This window comes from Salvelinus alpinus, chromosome 29, assembly GCF_045679555.1.
Source record: "Salvelinus alpinus chromosome 29, SLU_Salpinus.1, whole genome shotgun sequence".
Classification (NCBI taxonomy): domain Eukaryota; kingdom Metazoa; phylum Chordata; class Actinopteri; order Salmoniformes; family Salmonidae; genus Salvelinus; species Salvelinus alpinus.
In genome coordinates this window covers 38,669,784-38,687,281 of record NC_092114.1, presented here as the reverse complement: position 1 = coordinate 38,687,281, position 17,498 = coordinate 38,669,784, and the positions used below count along the sequence as shown (strand labels likewise).

General features: G+C 43.2%; 1 protein-coding gene across 1 annotated transcript; it reads right to left on the bottom strand.

Annotated features, from left to right (window-relative positions):
• Positions 1–484: 484 nt before the first annotated feature.
• LOC139558693 (zinc transporter Slc39a7-like) lies at positions 485–12,987 on the bottom strand. The gene is made up of 8 exons (XM_071374007.1): positions 12,851–12,987; positions 11,780–12,240; positions 10,803–10,971; positions 10,571–10,651; positions 6,980–7,102; positions 4,278–4,391; positions 2,681–2,877; positions 485–2,437 (listed from the first exon to the last, which is right to left on the bottom strand). Exons 2-8 carry the CDS (start codon positions 12,233–12,235, stop codon positions 2,183–2,185), a joined length of 1,395 nt encoding a protein of 464 aa, XP_071230108.1. The 5' UTR covers positions 12,236–12,240; positions 12,851–12,987; the 3' UTR covers positions 485–2,182.
• Between the last annotated feature and the right edge of the window lie 4,511 nt (positions 12,988–17,498).

Genomic DNA, 17,498 nt, shown 5'->3' with positions numbered 1-17,498 from the left:
CTTGTGGCCTAACACTTCGTGGTTGAACCTGTTGTTGCTCCTAGATGTTTCCACTTCACAATAACAGCACTTACAGTTGACCGGGGCAGGAATTTGATGAACTGACTTGTTGGAAAGGTGGCACCCTATGACGGTGCAATGTTGAAAGTCACTGAGCTCGTCAGTAAGGCCATTCTACTGTCAATGTTTGTCTATGGAGATTGCATGGCGGTGTGCTCGATTTTATACACCCCGCTGACGGGTGTGGCTGAAATAGCCAAATTCACTAATTTGAAGGGAACTCCACATACTTTTGAATATATATAAGAATATGGCCATATTTAGCCTGTGTCTATGGTTTGTGATCAATTGTTACTTTTCCCCCCAATATTTAACCTAGGTTGGATTACAGGCTAATCAAGAATTGGATTGCTTGTATTTTTCATATTCTCTTGCATCAATTATATAATGAGAAACAGGTACCCAGTAAAGATCGTGTGAAACATTGTGAGAGAAACTTAAATTGTTTAATGAAAACTCAAGATAAAAGTAACAAAAATTCCACCAGTCTTCACCCCCACGCTTAACAAATATCCCATCCACCACTTTAACATTAGTCGTTTACTTGGTCCCTCTGATTAAAAAGTATGACTCCAAATCAAGCCATTGCACCCATATATAGGCCAATGTTGACTACCTGAAGCATCTGATAAGACTTTTGATGTAATGAATACAATCGATGGAAACATACTTATCACAAATACCTAGGTAAAGCAGCTTAATATACAATATTGGCAATACAGTTTCAGATCCACAAGAAAGAAGTAAAGGTCCTGTGGATAGGGACATGGAATCAGGCCAGAGATGCAGTCTTGTACATACAGAAGGGTCCAGGGTGAGGGAGTTATTTCTAAACACATAACAGCTACAGCATTGATTGCCTTAATGACACAAGGCCTTCTGTATTCGTCAAGAGCGGAGGGAGAGCAAACGCACTCAGTGCAGGTTTGAGTACAGTACGCAAGAGAATGTGTGTGAATCCCCCAAAATAATAAATGTTACAATTCAACAAAACTTGCTGCAGCAGTGGCTTATAAACACTAAACAAAAATGGAAGAGGGTTCACATCATTCAGTTGTTCAAAAGAAGGGCAAACATCACTTGGTCAAGACATTACAATGAAGTAGGGTTGAAGAAATTAGGTTTTGAAGGACTGTGTCTACTTCCCCCGAATCCTGTCACTGGATAATCGGTTAAATTTCCACATGGATAGCCCACCCTAAATACATATTACTGTACTTCCACATTATGCAGGTATGAAAACCTTTAAACAAGTAGATCTCCCTAGCTAAATTGCTCAGTAACTGCTGTGTAAATGTAGACATCTAAAACAGCTTAATCATTCCCAATAAGTCCCATTCAGGAAACTGATGACATTTCAGGACACTCTTGTCCTCATCGATGTCAAGTATCCAAGATGGCTGCTATTTGGGGACCTGGTTAATGGACTATACGTTACAATGTAGTGCTCTTAATTTAATTGGAATGTTCCAGTTATATACTAATATACTCTGATCCTAAAAAATCTTGGAAAATGCCCTAACCACTTAACTGTCTAGTTCTATTGTGTTCAATCTGTGATCTCTGCCAGTACAATTAAAGGTAAAATAAACATTACAAATATTTGTGTGTGGAGGCCATTCTTGATTTTAGTTAACTACATGTACAGATTCAATAGTTAAACGGCAACTTAAAAGTACATTGTTTTGGGTTGCCGTTTTGTGACCAAAAAGGGAATGAACTGTGCAATTATAATGGACTACAACTCCCGAGTCATCTGCCTTGCTTTTCTAAATCTCGGTTTGATGACCTATCGGACTTCGACATGGTGACAGTCCTGCTGATGAGGACTTTGTACAGTTCAGAACTTCTTAGTCATAATCCTCCAGCTGGTTGGTGTTGAAATGCAACTCCCTATTCAGGTCCTCTTTGGAACAAATAGTCCAGTCCTGTGAAAGCTCTTTGTCGGTCTCTTCTCACCTCTCTCTCGCTCGCCTTTAAACTTCATCAGTCTTTCCTTCCAATCACAACAATGATATAAATCCATCTCTCTGGTTCAGTCTCTCCTCCTCCCCTCTCCAAATACCTCCATCTCCTTAAGCGCTACCACCCTCTCTCCCTCTCTTATTGATGACTCAATCTCTCACTCGTACTCTGCGATTAGCACCATCATGTAAATTCCAACCAGCATCGCCAGGATCTCCATCACCGATTGGCCCAGACTAGAGCGACCAACCAGCAGCTCGGGCAGGACCGTCACCGTGGCGATGTACACAAAGCCACCTGCGGTGAATGGCAAGATCCAGGCTGTGGCGGCCGCGCCCACCCCCTCAGCCAATAGGGAGCAGGCTGTGCCGGCAAGAGCCCCCAAGGCTGTCAGCAGCTGTAGACACATGGCCTGATGGGAAAGAGGAAGTTGTCAATGGACATCTCTACCTACAGAGACTTTCTGATGCAGTTTGTTCAAACAGAAAAGACACACAAATCTTACAGCTGCCACCATGTGTGAATAGGCTTTGGTTTGTAGTCATGACAGACAACTGAGCATGTTTCAGTACATAGTCAAGCACATTTCCGTTTCCTGTGTGACAACAGTATGTGTAACATCAATTGTTATGAAAAGCTGAAGCTTGTGCATTACCTTCTTCTTGGTGCAGCCAGACTGGACCAGGATGGCAAAGTCGCCAATCTCGTGGGGCACCTCGTGCAGCAGGATGGTGAGAGTGGTGACTGTGCCTACTGCTGGGCCCACCAGGAACGATGCCCCGATGGCCAGCCCGTCAGTGAAGTTGTGTGTGAAGTCAGCAGCCAGGTTGAGGTAGCCCGATACCTTGATATCTATATTGATAGGGACGTCAAACATTCAGCACAGAACCTAGAGCACATGGTTAAATTGTGCTTAGGAGCATTTGTTTACTCCCTCCATGGTTAAAGTACAAATAAATAGATGTCAATTGTTGTAAAAATGTGAGAGTGTACTACATTTACTATCATATTAAAATATTGAATTACTTTGACATATTTAATTGTTATATTACGCTAATTTCCCTATGGTGGACAAAACATGTTACTACCTTATTAAACAAGCTTGCATTTTCACCACATACAATGTAGTGGAATTATATGCATCCTTTTTTCTTCAGATTGGTCATGTTAATATCCATGTTTACAGTCATCACGAATGTATTAAATGGATTGCTTTAAACGGATTTGGTACCATTGATTTTGTGATACGCGCCTGTCAGTCGCAGGATTTAGAACAGCGTTCTAATGGCCCAGAATTTTTTTTGGCTCTCTGTAGAAAAGTTGATGGCCGCACACCAATACACTGATTTGAGACCCAAACTATCCTCTAAATAACAGCCAACCCTTGTCAGTGTTGATATCCTGCGCCGGGGGTCGCGATTCGTTGAAGTTAAATGACAAAGCAACTAATTTGTTTCTGCCCCGCTTCGGCAGCCTCCCAGAATCTCCATCCGATATTCTAGAATTTAGATGATTTTGAACCGTGTTAGTTTAAACAGCGCATACACCCCGATTGTATTGATTCCAACTTGATATCGATGGAGGTGATTAGCAAAACAAATTGGCGTTACACTTACCACGTTGGCAACCGACTTGAATCAAAATGCAACACTTCTACAAGTTGTCCTCTGACCCAGGGGTTCCCAGTTGTGGTAGTTTCAACAGCACATACAACTTGCTTTCCCCCCTAATCATTATGAGTGATCTATCAATTTGGTGTGTGTGCAGTTTATAAGGTGTCCTTTAAAAAAAGAAATACAAGTAATCTGATTACTATTCTTGCACATGTGTGTGTAGATAGTACATTTTATGTTTTGACATTGGGCTATTTCGCAAAATGATTTGCCACCGGAAACGTACGTTTCAGGAATGTAAATGTAACTTTCAATACTCATTTCAAATGGTATTGTACTTAATCTGGTAAAAACTGCTGAATGAGTCCAAAAACATGCTGTGTTTGATTTATTTCGATGTACCAGAAATCACCAAAATGTGTTTGCCCTGCTTAATATTGAGAAGGGAGAATGGACAATAATCGCAACAGTTACACGCAATAACAGAGAAACAGGATTGATTGGAGGCTGGTAAATGAAATGCTGTCAAAGTGAATATTCTCTTTGAGCAAAATTGGTTTTGAGATTTTAAAAAAGCCATTTCAGTAAAGGCAAACTGCCCACTAAGAAATTAAGTGGCAATTAGTCAACTCTTCTTACCTGTAGTTTTCTCCTCCACTCCTTTTGGAGTCTTCTCATCTTTGCCTTCTTTTCCATCTTTCTCACCCTCCTTATTCTTTCCCTCCCCGTCACTCTCCTTTGCCTTAGGAGCAGCTGAAAATAGAAGAAAAAAAGACATGTGCATAACTCTTTGGTGTACTGACCATCCCCCTTTATTTAACTAGGCAAGTCAGTTACGAACAAATTCTTATTTACCAAGACGGCTTAGAAGAGCAGCATCAAATCCCCTAACCATACGGTAGCTCTCGGCAAAAGGAAAATCTCAATGAATCAATGTTCAGATTTCAAAACGTACCCAGAGGTCATGTTACAAAACCAACTAGCTGCTAGCCTAAAGATGTGGTTACATTAGCTAGATCTAGGGGTCCTAGGTCTAGGGGTCCTAGGTCTAGCTAAATGGTCTGTAACCTGATTTAACCTGTGAATTTATCTGACAGGACAGAGTATGTGGACCGTGTGGTATGCATGTGCCCAAGAGACAGCCACTTTACCAGGTTCCAGGGCCTGCTTAATCCTGACACACGAGTCGGCTAGCCCAAGCAGATCATTTGTTCATCGTGACAAAATAAATATTTAGAAAAACAAAAGTACAAAAAGGCCTACACCAAAACTAAAGATAACATCTCACACTGATTGCAGATCCTTCCTAATTGCTCACACCTGCGTGCTTATCAAGGCTTCACGGCAGAGCTGCTGGCCTCTGGGGATGGAGTGTGGGAAGTGGTAGTGTATTGCAACTATGCTCCTAAGCCTTAAACTAAGAACGTTGGGTCAGTAACCAAAAGGTCGCTGGTTCTAATCCTTGAGCAGACAAGATGAAAAATCTGTCGACATGCCCTTGAGCAAGGCACTTAAACCTAATTGGTTCTGTAAGTCAATCTGGATAAGAGCATCTGTTAAACGACTGAAATGTTAATTTAACTACCTAACCTATTCCATAACAGACATGCAATGCATCCAGTTCATTTGGAAAGTATTCAGACCCCTTGACTTTTTCCCACATTACAGCTTTATTCTAAAATTGATTACATTTCTTCCTCATCAATCTACACCATAATGACAAAGTGAATACAGGTTTAGAAATTTTCGCAAATATATATATATTTTAAGAATACCTTATTTACATAAGTATTCAGACCCTTTACTATGAGACTAAATTGAGCTCAGGTGCATCCTGTTTCCATTGATCATCCTTGACATGTTTCTACAACTTGATTGGAGTCCACCTGTGTAAATTCAATTGATTGGACATGATTTGGAAAGGCACACGCCTGTCTATGTAAGATCCCACAGTTGACAGTGCATGTCAGAGCAAAAACCAAGCCTTGAGGTCAAAGGAATTGTCCGTAGAGCTTCGAGACAGGATTGTGTCGAGGCAAAGATCTGGGGAAGTGTACCAAAAGAAATATGTGCAGCATTGAAGGTCCCCAAAAACACCGTGGCCTCCATCGTTGGAAGTCTAGAACCACCAAGACTCTTCCTAGAGGTGGCTGTCCGGCCAAACTGAGCAATCGGGGGAGAAGGACCTAGGTCAGGGAGGTGACCAAGAACCCGATGGTCAATGACAGAGCTATATATATATATACTTTTGCGAAAATGTCTAAACCTGTATTCACTTTGTCATTATGGTGTATTGTGTGTAGATTGAGAACCTTCCAGAAGGACAACCATCTCTGCAGCACTCCACCAATCAGGCCTTTAATTGTATAATAGCCAGACGGAAGCCACTACTCTTTTGGAGTATACCAAAAGGCACCTAAAGGACGTTGACCATAAGAAACAAGACTCTCTGGTCTGATGAAATCAAGATTTAACTTTTTGGCCTGAATGCCAAGAGTCACATCTGGAGGAAACCTGGCACCATTCCTACGGTGAAGTATGGGTGGCAGCATCATGCTGTGGGGATGTTTTTCAGCGGCAGGGACTGGGAGACAAGTCAGGATCGAGGGAAAGATGAAAGGAGCAAAGTTCCTTAATGAAAACCTGCTCCAGAGCACTCAGGACCTAAGACTGGAATTCACCTTACAACAGAACTACGACCCTAAACACACAGCCAAGACAATGCAGGAATGGCTTAGGGACAAATCACTGAATATCCTTGAGTGGCCCAGCCAGAGCTCGGACTTGAACCCGATCGAACATCTCTGGCGAGACATGAAAAAAGCTGTGCAGCAACACTCCCCATCCAACCCGACAGAGCTTGAGAGGATCTACAGAGAATGGGAGAAACTCCCCAAATACACGTGTGCCAAGCTTGTGGCGTCATACCCAAGAAGACTTGATGCTGTAATCGCTTCCAAAGTTGCTTCAACAAAGTACTAAGTAAATGGTCTGAATATTTATGTAAATGTGTTTTTTTATTTTTTTATATCATTATGGGGTATTGATTCGTCGTTATGGGGTATTGTGTCTAATTTGATGGGGTAAAAAACTATTTAATCCATTTTAGATTAAGGCTGTAACATAACAAAATGTGGAAAAAGTCAACAGGTCTGAATACTTCCGAATGCACTAACAGGAGGAAAAAAATGCATTGCACACAGAGGGATCATTTCAAGGCATGCGAGTTATAGTAAAAAAAAGCTAATGTTGAATTGATATAGCAGGAGCACACGCATCAATTCAAATTGGCCTTTTGTTTTCCCCTGTGCTACAAACTCCAATTCAAATTGATTACCTACCGTGAGAGTGTCCATGTCCATGTCCTTCCTTCAGGAGGCGAACAAATTTTTCCACCACCAGGAAGGCCACAATTCCTCCGAGGACCCACAGCCCTACTGACATCATGTGACCATGGGCGGCACCTACAGGTATGACAAGGAGCACCGTCAGGGACATGCTGTTTGCCAAAATGGGGGCAGACCCCCCCCCCCCCCCCCCCCAAAAAAATAAATAAATAAAGAGTATAAGAGATTTCTTAAAGCATGGAAAATACTAGTATGTGACCATTGGTGATTGACATACTGCACAATCCAAGATGGTAGCAAGTCAGTCTGTCCGTTTGTATGTGTGTGTGGTCCTTGAGATCAGAGTTATGTTTAAATTAGCCTGAACCTGTTTAGAGAAGCAAACACTTTTGATGTGAAGGTGGATACTGTATATAACAAACAAAAAAATTTGATCTCAGTCTCAATTTCACAAAATGTACTTGTACAAAGATTTCGGATTGAGAAGGCCTTTTTTTCCTGCCTCGGGCCACTCGTAAACTGTAGACTACACCTTTCTGGAGTTGGAGCTCGCCAAATAAGGAGTCTGTCTGCGCGCAAGGCCTGCTACACGAGCGCAGGCGCACACTGAAGGCTTGGAGCGGAGAAGCGGTTACTGGATTGGAAAACCTGATGCACTGTGGGGGGGAAAAAATCTACGTTGTTTTACACAACGTCTACTGGTCGTTGCACACCCGTCCTGAAATACCTCTAAAAACTGGCATTATCTGTTACTGTGCCTGCTCGTTACTCAATGCCATCCTGGATTAAATAGGCTGAATGATCAATGGGTGAGTGAATCATCTTCACCTTATGCCCTACAACTTGCAAACACTCCGACGAGACCATCATGTCAATACCACCAGGCACTTGGTCTCTCTCTGCAATTGCATTTCTACCACTCTCAAACACAACTGGACCTACACTTGATGGCATACTTCCAACATCTAAAACTATCGAAAGACTCGGCCTATTGACAATGGTGCTGGTTTCGCCAAGTCCTCGCGCATTGGGCAACAGATACATTGTTATGCTTTTTATTGTTGATCTCTGGTAATGTCGCTGAATCCCGCTCAATTAATTAATGCGCTTACAAGACCGAATCCCAGAGCACCTAACAAATCAACGCTGATGGACATTATTCTAACGTATACCCCTCACAAATACACATGGACTGGGATATTCTGTAATGATGTCAGTGATCACTGTGCTATTGCTTGTGTTAGAAATACACAAATGACCAAAGCCAAACCCCGTTATATTTAAGACATTTTAGACAGTTTGATGAGCAAGGGTTCTTACATGATCTGTACCATAATATTGACAGAGTAAGTCTGATTCCCGATGTTGACACTGCCTGGGACTATTTTTATATGAAATTTGTGTCCATTTGTGATACGCATGCCCCTGTGAAGACATTTAGAATCACTGGAAGGGACAATCCCTGGTTTTCAGATAACTTAAGAATGAATTAGAACGATGTCTCTTGGGCTCAAGCCAGACATGCACATGCTCCTGTTGACTGGGCCTCCTTCAGAGCGCTAAGAAACAAATGCACAGGATTGATCAGGAAGTCCAAATCAGATGACCATTTAAATGCAGTCACAGAGAACCTAAACAACCCTACCAAGTTCTGGAAGCTAATCAAATCAGTGTCAGGTTCTAATGTATCCTCTGGCCTTCCTGACCATTTAATGATGGATTCTAATGAAGTGAAGGATAAAGACCATATTGTAGGGGTTTTTAACAAGCACTTCATATCTGCTGCTTCAGTTTCATAATGGTGGGGCCCAGGACTCTAATGTAAACTCTGTTACAGTAAACTATGATATAGGCCCTCATGTCAACCATTTTAACTTGGTGCCTGTTTCTTATGCTGAGGTCTATAAAGCACTAAAAGGCAATAGACACTAAAAAGTCTTCAGGTCCAGACAACCTGGACCCCTACCTCTTAAAGATAGAAGCTGGTATTATTACTGAACCTGTGGCTCACATTTTCAACTTGAGTCTCTTGACCAATTCCATACCCGGCATTTGGAAATCAGCTTATGTCCTCCCGCTGCTAAAGAGTGGAGATCCCTCAGATGCTAATAACTATCGTCCTATCTCCAAAGTCTATGAATCCCTAGTGAACTCAGTTTAAAAAAACATCTTAGTTGATAAGAACATACTGAACTGGGTTCAGTCTTTAGATCGGGGCACAGCACCACAACTGCAGCCATGGCAGTGGCAAAGGACATCATTAATGCACTTGATAAAAGGCAACATTGTGCTGCTCTGTTTGTGGATTTATCAAAGGCATTTGATTCAGTTGACAATGAATTGTTGCTTGCTAGACTCAGTAACATTGGTCTCGGGGAAGGGGCAGTAAATTGGTTTAGAAACTAACTTTGACAGAACACAATGTGTATATACTGACAATCACAAGTCTGGCTTTCTTGAGATTAATAGAGGTGTGCTCCAGGGTTCCATTTTAGCTCCTGTGTTGTTCTCCCTTTTAATTAATGATTTGGGAAATGGGATGCAACCAGCAGTTACATCTATATGCAGATGATAAAGTCATATATTCATGTGCTCCTCTGGTTCAGGCTGTTGAAGAGCTCCAGACTGCTTTTCGGTCACTGCAGGCCTCCCGCTATGGTCTCAAACTGGTCTTGAATGTACAAAAAAAACTAAATTCATGACCTTTACCAGAGCTCGAACTCTGCCAGAGAAGGTTAGCATCATCACATCTGGTGGCTTATCCATTGAAATAGTGTCATCCTACAAATACCTAGGTATATGGTTGGATGACAAGTTGTCCTTTAAAGTTCATATGGATAATCTTGTGAGGAAGCTTAAATTGAAAATGGGTTTTTATTTTCGTAATAAGGCTTGCTTCCCACTTATGCCTAGAAAGAAGCTTGTTCAGGCCACTTCTCTCTGTAATTGATTATGGTGACTTGTTGTATATGCATGCAGCCTCCTCTGACTTACAGAGACTGGACTCCATTTATCATGCATCCTTGCGCTTTATTACAAAGCCAAGTCCCTCACCCACCATTGCATCTTGTACGAAATGGTAGGTTGGACAACACTTTATAGGCTCAGAAAGCTACATTTGTATGTGTTCATCTACAAAGCCCTTTTGGGTAAACTCCCTCTTTAACTCTGTAGTCTGGTCTCCTTCACCACAAGCAGTTACCATACCCGGTCTGCTAGGTGGTTGCTACTTAAAGTCCCCAGGACATTCACAGTATTAGGCAAGACTGCCTTCTCTTCTTGTGCACCAGAGGCATGGAAAATTCTACAATCCATGCTTCATCTAGATATATGTTAGCGCCACTGAATGAATTTAAAATATTGATGGGAGACTGTTACGGAGGACTGTAAATGCTTTTTTTAGGCTGGATCATGTATGTTTTAATTCTGTAATGTATTGATTGTTGCTGCCTTCTTGGCCAGGTCCCCCGTGAAAAAGAGACTGAAAATAATTGGGCTTTTCCTGGTTAAATAAAAGGTTAAATTAAAAAATATATGTAATGGATCAGCTGGATAATATGATGGTGTTCGTAAATGTAGATATACCATGTGAGTGGCCATGATCCTGTGATTCTTCACTGTCATGAGAGTGGCCGTGTCCCTCGTCTCCATGGTGAGAGTGAGGCACTGTGTAAACAAGCAAGAGATAATAAGAAAGAAATACAATGGATAGACTGCCATGACAACATCCTTTTAACTACAAACCAATAAATATGTATGGAAAAGGTGTGGAATGTCCTCCCTTCACTTCAAGTAGTTGTGTGATACTGACACTAACCCAGGGCGTGAGGGATGAGGTGTAGGAAGGCATCTCCCAGCAGGCCACCAGAGGCAAAGCTCAGCAGCACCTTCAGGAGGTTCTTGTGCTGGTCTGTATTGGACTGGACTGGGATCAGGAAGAGGATGAAGAAGGGAGCAGCACTGATCAGCAGGGTGGCACCGATGGCCTAATGGTAAGAATAGGAGAGAAGAACAGACAAGGAGAGAAGAACAGACAGAGGTCATAAGAGGCCATTTTAAAAGTGTGTGAGCAGGCGTGCTTGTGGGTAGTAAAATAATCTCACACTTGATAAGGATGGCTGTTTTGAGTTCCAAGGGTATCAAACCAATGTAATCGACTTCATCAAATAAGGAAAGGCTATTGCCTGTCTACAAAAGTACTTACATTCCAACCCATTCAATAATTGAATGCCAAATAAATACATTCCAATTCAGGTCCAATTCAATTGACAGTACCTAAATAGTTGACCTGTTGAGTCGTGCTGACCAGGACATTTAAATAATGGTAAAATAGTGTCTAACAAACCTAATTCTTTTGAACATGGCAAATAAAAATGTTAACTTTACAACAGAGACGCATTTCGACTGCAGTGAAAATCGACAGAGAGTTATTGACAGTACACTGCAGTGAGGTTGTCTGGTCCAGTTGTCAAAACCAAATGAGTCAATAGAACTCTAGACAAAACTTAGCAACAGACTCACTGGCAAAGGGAAATGTTTTTGTAGAAAAGTAATAGGCAGCCTGCGTTTGCACTGGGACTCAGTAGGAAAGTCAAGAGGTTGTTTGAATGAACAGGAGGGATACCGACTGACAAAGATGTGACATTTTGCATATGATTTGATATAAGGTAGGCCTTGACCACTAATGGACATCTAAATATAGCACGGGACCTGGACAAAAATCATGTTTCAAATATCCACAACAACACATTCATGTCCCTTCATGAATGGCTCCAAGGTCTCCACTGACAATACCTGCATCCAGAGCTCCACTATGTCCCTCTTCTTTCCCTCTGCCTCCCTTATCACCCTCTCTCCTCCGTGGGTGTGCCCGTGTCCACTCTCCTCGTGCTTATGTCCATGGTCATGTGCGTGACCGTGGTGCGACTCCTCAGCTGGGGGAAGGTTGGCCTCAGCACTCCACTTGCTCGCCCCTTGGTGCAGTTTCTGACTGCCATGGGAGTGACCATCGGAACCGCCGCCCCCGTGCAAGTGTGCATGCCCATGGTGGTCGTGTGCATGCCCATGGTGGTCGTGTGCATGCCCATGGTGGTCGTGTGCATGCCCATGGTGGTCGTGTGCATGCCCATGGTCGTCGTGTGCATGCCCATGGTCATGAGAGTGGCTATGAGCAACAGTTAGCTGGGCGGCTAGCAACAGCACTGCTCCTGAGAACAGTGTTAACGCTAGCAGACGTCCATGGGCCATCATCTCACCTAGAACAGACACACAAAGGGAACATCTATGGTTACAGTTGCCTGCCTTAGTACAGCAACACTAACTTCATATATCAACAGCTTAATTTCATCATGATTGTGGGTAGTTACAGTGGATGGGTTACGCTAGTTAGTTATCATATAACACATTATCAAACATTCCATTGACATCCCATCTGTTAACGTTACACCTAACAGCATTCCCATGATGGCCTTCTGCTAAGGAAATAGGCCTAACGTTACACTTTTCCATTAACTCCTCGTATAAGACTGACTCAGGAAGAGGGAAAGGGTCCGAAATGGGGAAGTAGCCTTGCTGAGTAGCTAACGTAGCTAGATGCCCTTAAAGTGATGGATTGAAAGAGATGCGATTGTTGTTGTACCTAGCAAGTTATCTAACGTTAGCCACTAACTGTCTGGCTAGCAGCTAGCCACATCGACAAAGATGCATGTGAATGCGATTAAAGGAATGCAGATGTCGCAGTTTATCTTGCATGCAACGTGTTGTCGGGATAATTAGCCAAGTTAAGTACAATAGCAAACAACGGTTGGCTAACGTTTGCGGTGATGACAACAATGTTGCAGTATAAGCGAATTGCCACACACTCACGTGTCTGCTGTAATTATGCAGCGATGATAGATAATCAAACAAATTCTTCCAAACAGAGCAAAGTGTCTCAAAGGTGTCTATTCATTCTCAGACGTGGCATTTAGTCAAATCATTAGAAACCTCGCGTGATTTCATTCGCTGTTGTAAATAAAGAGTACCTGTCATAATATCGCGAGATTTATGTTTTTGTCATCTCTCATCCGGACTCAAAGATGGTGGATAGATGAAGGCGTCCAACTCAGGCCGTTTACCATTGGTGCACATTGACTGACCCGTATATAGGACGGAAAAAATAAATTAACGTACTCCATGCTTCTGTTATTTCATTAAGAGTCTCTCCCTTCTCATATAAAGTTAGGATTCATGAGATTTTTTATTTATATGAATTTTTATTTCACCTTTATTTAACCAGGTAGGCTAGTTGAGAACAAGTTCTCATTTGCAACTGCGACCTGACCAAGATAAAGCAAAGCAGTTCGACACATACAACAACACAGAGTTACACATGGAATAAACAAACATACAATCAATAATACAGTAGAAAATAATATATACAGCATGTGCAAATGAGGTAGGATAAGAGAGGTAAGGCAATAAATAGGCCGTGGTGGTGAAGTAATTACAATATAGCAATTAAACACTGGAATGGTAAAATGTGCAGGAGATGAATGTGCAAGTAGAGATACTGGGATGCAGTGGCGTGCCGTGGGCCTGGGGCCTGGGCCTTCAGTGAGGTACTACACAGTCCCACCCGAATTAATCCACCTCTTATTACCATCATTATGATGCCATGGCTCTAGACACTATACATTTAGACAGAAACGCAGTATAACCAGGCGTTGCGTCACCTTGAAATTGACAAATTGACATTTTTGGGTAAACAGTGTTTAAACACACGTTTAACATGACACAATCAATGAGTCTTTTCAATATTTCCCTTCACCTTTTCATTGTGCAGCTCCGTTGCCCTGCGCGCTTGTTCGTTGAGCTGTAGATCCACTCCGGTGTCCCCAAAAGTTTTCAAAAGCACCATTGCTTGTAAGTGCCCAGCCGTACTTTGGTGTCTCGTTGCTGCCTTGGTTAGACAACTCAAGTTTGCAAAGCCAGTGTGGCTCCAAACACCAAATCGATCACTTGCAAATAATAGGCATTCCCAGCAGTACAGTTTGCAGTGCTTCTCGGAGCCTGTGAGCCATTGATAGCGCTCGTAGTTGGAACCCCTTTCCCGCCTGTGACAGGCTTTGTAGCGTCGGCGTCCGGCGACCTCTCCTTACAATGTCTAACTTTTCTTGAAAAGTTCGTCTTGAGAATGGCGTTATAATTATATCCTCGACCAAATCGATATCTTCTCCTCCTTCCGCCATTGTGGGTTGAAAAAACAGCTTAGTAGTACGCGAATTAATTCGTTTATCAAATTCAGTTTCCTAGATCTGCATAGACCTGCCCATAGGACCTGCCTCTCAATATTGGTAATCCAATCAAAAGACGTGCACGCACTACCCCTGCTAGCTGGCTCCTGTGTAACACTGGAGCCAGCCAGCAGGCGTACAATAGCCAACTCTAAAGCTGATTGGTTGACACTAAATTTTCATTTCCATTCACTATAAGCTACAAGCGCCCGCACTGTTGATTCTGAAGGCCTGAGGGCAGATTTTAGACCCCTGGCAACACATGATGGCTGAATATGATTGGATAAAAGATCTAACATAAAGACCAGCCCTCCAAATCTCAACCTGGGGCTGGAAGCAGTGCAACCAAGAGGAAAGCTATGAAATGAAGAGTATAACTCTTACTCTGAGGAATAATTTAATACATATTTGTGGGAAAATATATTTTAAAAATATATATATTCTGATGATGTTTAGGCCAGCAGAGAAGGCCTTGCTGGCCCTGACGGCCCACCACTGCTGGGATGCAAAGGAGCAAGATAAATAAATAAATACAGTATGGGGATGAGGTAGGTAGATTGGAAGGGCTATTTACAGATGAGCTTTGTACAGATGCAGTGATCTGTGAGCTGCTCTGACAGCTGGTGCTTAAAGCTAGTGAGGGAGGTAAGAGTCTCCAGCTTTAGTGATTTTTGCAGTTCGTTCCAGTCATTGGCAGCAGAGAACTGGAAGGAGAGGTGGCCGAAGGAAGAATAGGCTTTGGGGGTGACCAGTGAGATATACCTACTGGAGCGTGTGCTACGGGTAGGTGCTGCTATGGCCAATGAGCTGAGATAAGGCGGGGCATTACCTAGCAGAGACTTGTAGATGACCTGGATCCAGTGGGTTTGGCGACGAGTATGAAGCGAGGGCCAGCCAATGAGAGCGTACAGGTCGCAGTGGTGGGTAGTGTATGGGGCTTTGGTGACAAAACGGATGACACTGTGGTAGACTGCATCCAATTTGTTGAGTAGAGTGTTGGAGGCTATTTTATAAATGACATCGCCGAAGTCCAGGATCGGTAGGATAGTCAGTTTTACAAGGGTATGTTTGGCAGCATGAGTGAAGGATGCTTTGTTGTGGAATAGGAAGCTGATTCTAGACTTAATTTTGGATTGGAGATGTTTAATGTGAGTCTGGAAGGAGAGTTTACACTCTAACCAGACACCTAGGTATTTGTAGTTGTCCACATATTCTAAGTCAGAACCGTCCAGAGTAGTGATGCAGGACGGGCGGGCAGGTGCGGGCAGCGATCGGTTGAAGAGCATGCATTTAGTTTTACTTGCATTTAAGAGCAGTTGGAGGCCAGGGAAGGAGAGTTGTATGGCATTGAAGCTCATCTGGAGGTTAGTTAACACAGTGTCCAAAGAAGGGCCAGAGGTATACAGAATGGTGTCGTCTGCGTAGAGGTCGATCAAAGAATCACCAGCAGCAAGAGGGACATCATTGATGTATACAGAGAAGAGAGTCGACCCGAGAATTGAACCCTGTGGCACCCCCATAGAGACTGCCAGAGGTCCGGACAACAGGCCCTCCGATTTGACATACTGAACTCTATCAGAGAAGTAGTTGGTGAACCAGGCGAGGCAATCATTTGAGAAACCAAGGCTGTTGTGTCTGCCAATAAGAATGTTGTGATTGACAGAGTCGAAAGCCTTAGCCAGGTCGATGAATACGGCTGCACAGTAATGTCTCTTATCGATGGCGGTTATGATATCGTTTAGGACCTTGAGCGTGGCTGAGGTGCACCCATGACTGCTCTGAAACCAGATTGCATAGCGGAGAAGGTACGGTGGTATTCGAAATGGTCGGTAATCTGTTTGTTATCTTCAAATCAAATCAACTTTTATTTGTCACTTACACATGGTTAGCAGATGTTAATGCGAGTGTACCGAAATGCTTGTGCTTCTAGTTCTGACCATGCAGTAATATCTAACAAGTAATCTAACCTAACAATTTCACAACAACTACCTTATACACACAAGTGTAAAGGAATTAATAAGAATATGTACATAAAAATATATGAATGAGTGATGGCCGAACGGCATAGGCAAGATGCAGTAGATGAAATAGAGTACAGTATATATATATGAGATGGGTAAGTAGGGTATGTAAACATTATATAAAGTGGCATTGTTTAAAGTGGCTAGTGATACATTTATTACATCCATTTTTCCATTATTAAAGTGGCTAGAGTTGAGTCAGTATGTTGGCAGCAGCCACACAATGTTAGTGATGGCTGTTTAACAGTCTGATGGCATTGAGATAGAAGCTGTTTTTCAGTCTCTCGGTCCCCGCTTTGATGCACCTGTACTGACCTCGCCTTCTGGATGGGGTGAACAGGCAGTGGCTTGGGTGGTTGTTGTCCTTGATGATCTTTTTGGCCTTCCTGTGACATCGGGTGGTGTAGGTGTCCTGGAGGGCAGGTAGTTTGCCCCCGGTGATGCGTTGTGCAGACCTCACTACCCTCTGGAGAGCCTTACGGTTATGGGCGGAGCAGTTGCCGTACCAGACGGTGATACAGGCCGACATGATGCTCTCAATTGTGCATCTGTAAAAGTTTGTGAGTGTTTTTGGTGACAAGCCAAATTTCTTCAGCCTCCTGAGGTTGAAGAGGCGCTGCTGCGCCTTCTTCACCACGCTGTCTGTGTGGGTGGACCATTTCAGTTTGTCCGTGATGTGTACGCCGAGGAACTTAAAACTTTCCACCCTTTCCACTACTGTCCCGTCGATGTGGATAGGGGGCTGCTCCCTCTGCTGTTTCCTGAAGTCCACGATCATCTCCTTTGTTTTGTTGACATTGAGTGTGAGGTTATTTTCCTGACACCACACTCCGAGGGCCCTCACCTCCTCCCTGTAGGCCGTCTCGTCGTTGTTGGTAATCAAGCCTACCACTGTAGTGTCGTCTACAAACTTGATGATTGAGTTGGAGGCGTGCATGGCCACACAGCCGTGGGTGAACAGGGAGTACAGGAGAGGGCTGAGAAAACACCCTTGTGGGGCCCCAGTGTTGAGGATCAGCGGGGTGGCGATGTTGTTACCTACCCTCACCACCTGGGGGCAGCCCGTCAGGAAGTCCAGGACCCAGTTGCATAGGACAGGGTCAAGACCCAGGGTCTCGAGCTTGATGACATGTTTGGAGGGTACTATGGTGTTAAATGCTGAGCTGTAGTTGATGAACAGCATTCTTACATAGGTATTCCTCTTGTCCAGATGGGTCA

Bases quoted from the DNA above. Each gene is read 5' to 3' on its own strand.
- LOC139558693 (XM_071374007.1), bottom strand. From the start codon at position 12,235: ATGATGGCCCATGGACGTCTGCTAGCGTTAACACTGTTCTCAGGAGCA. The intron at 7,103-10,570 runs GTATATCTACAT...TCATACCTGTAG, and splicing joins GGATCATGGCCACTCACATG to GTGCCGCCCATGGTCACATG. The intron at 2,438-2,680 runs GTAATGCACAAG...CTTTCCCATCAG, and splicing joins CTGGCTGCACCAAGAAGAAG to GCCATGTGTCTACAGCTGCT.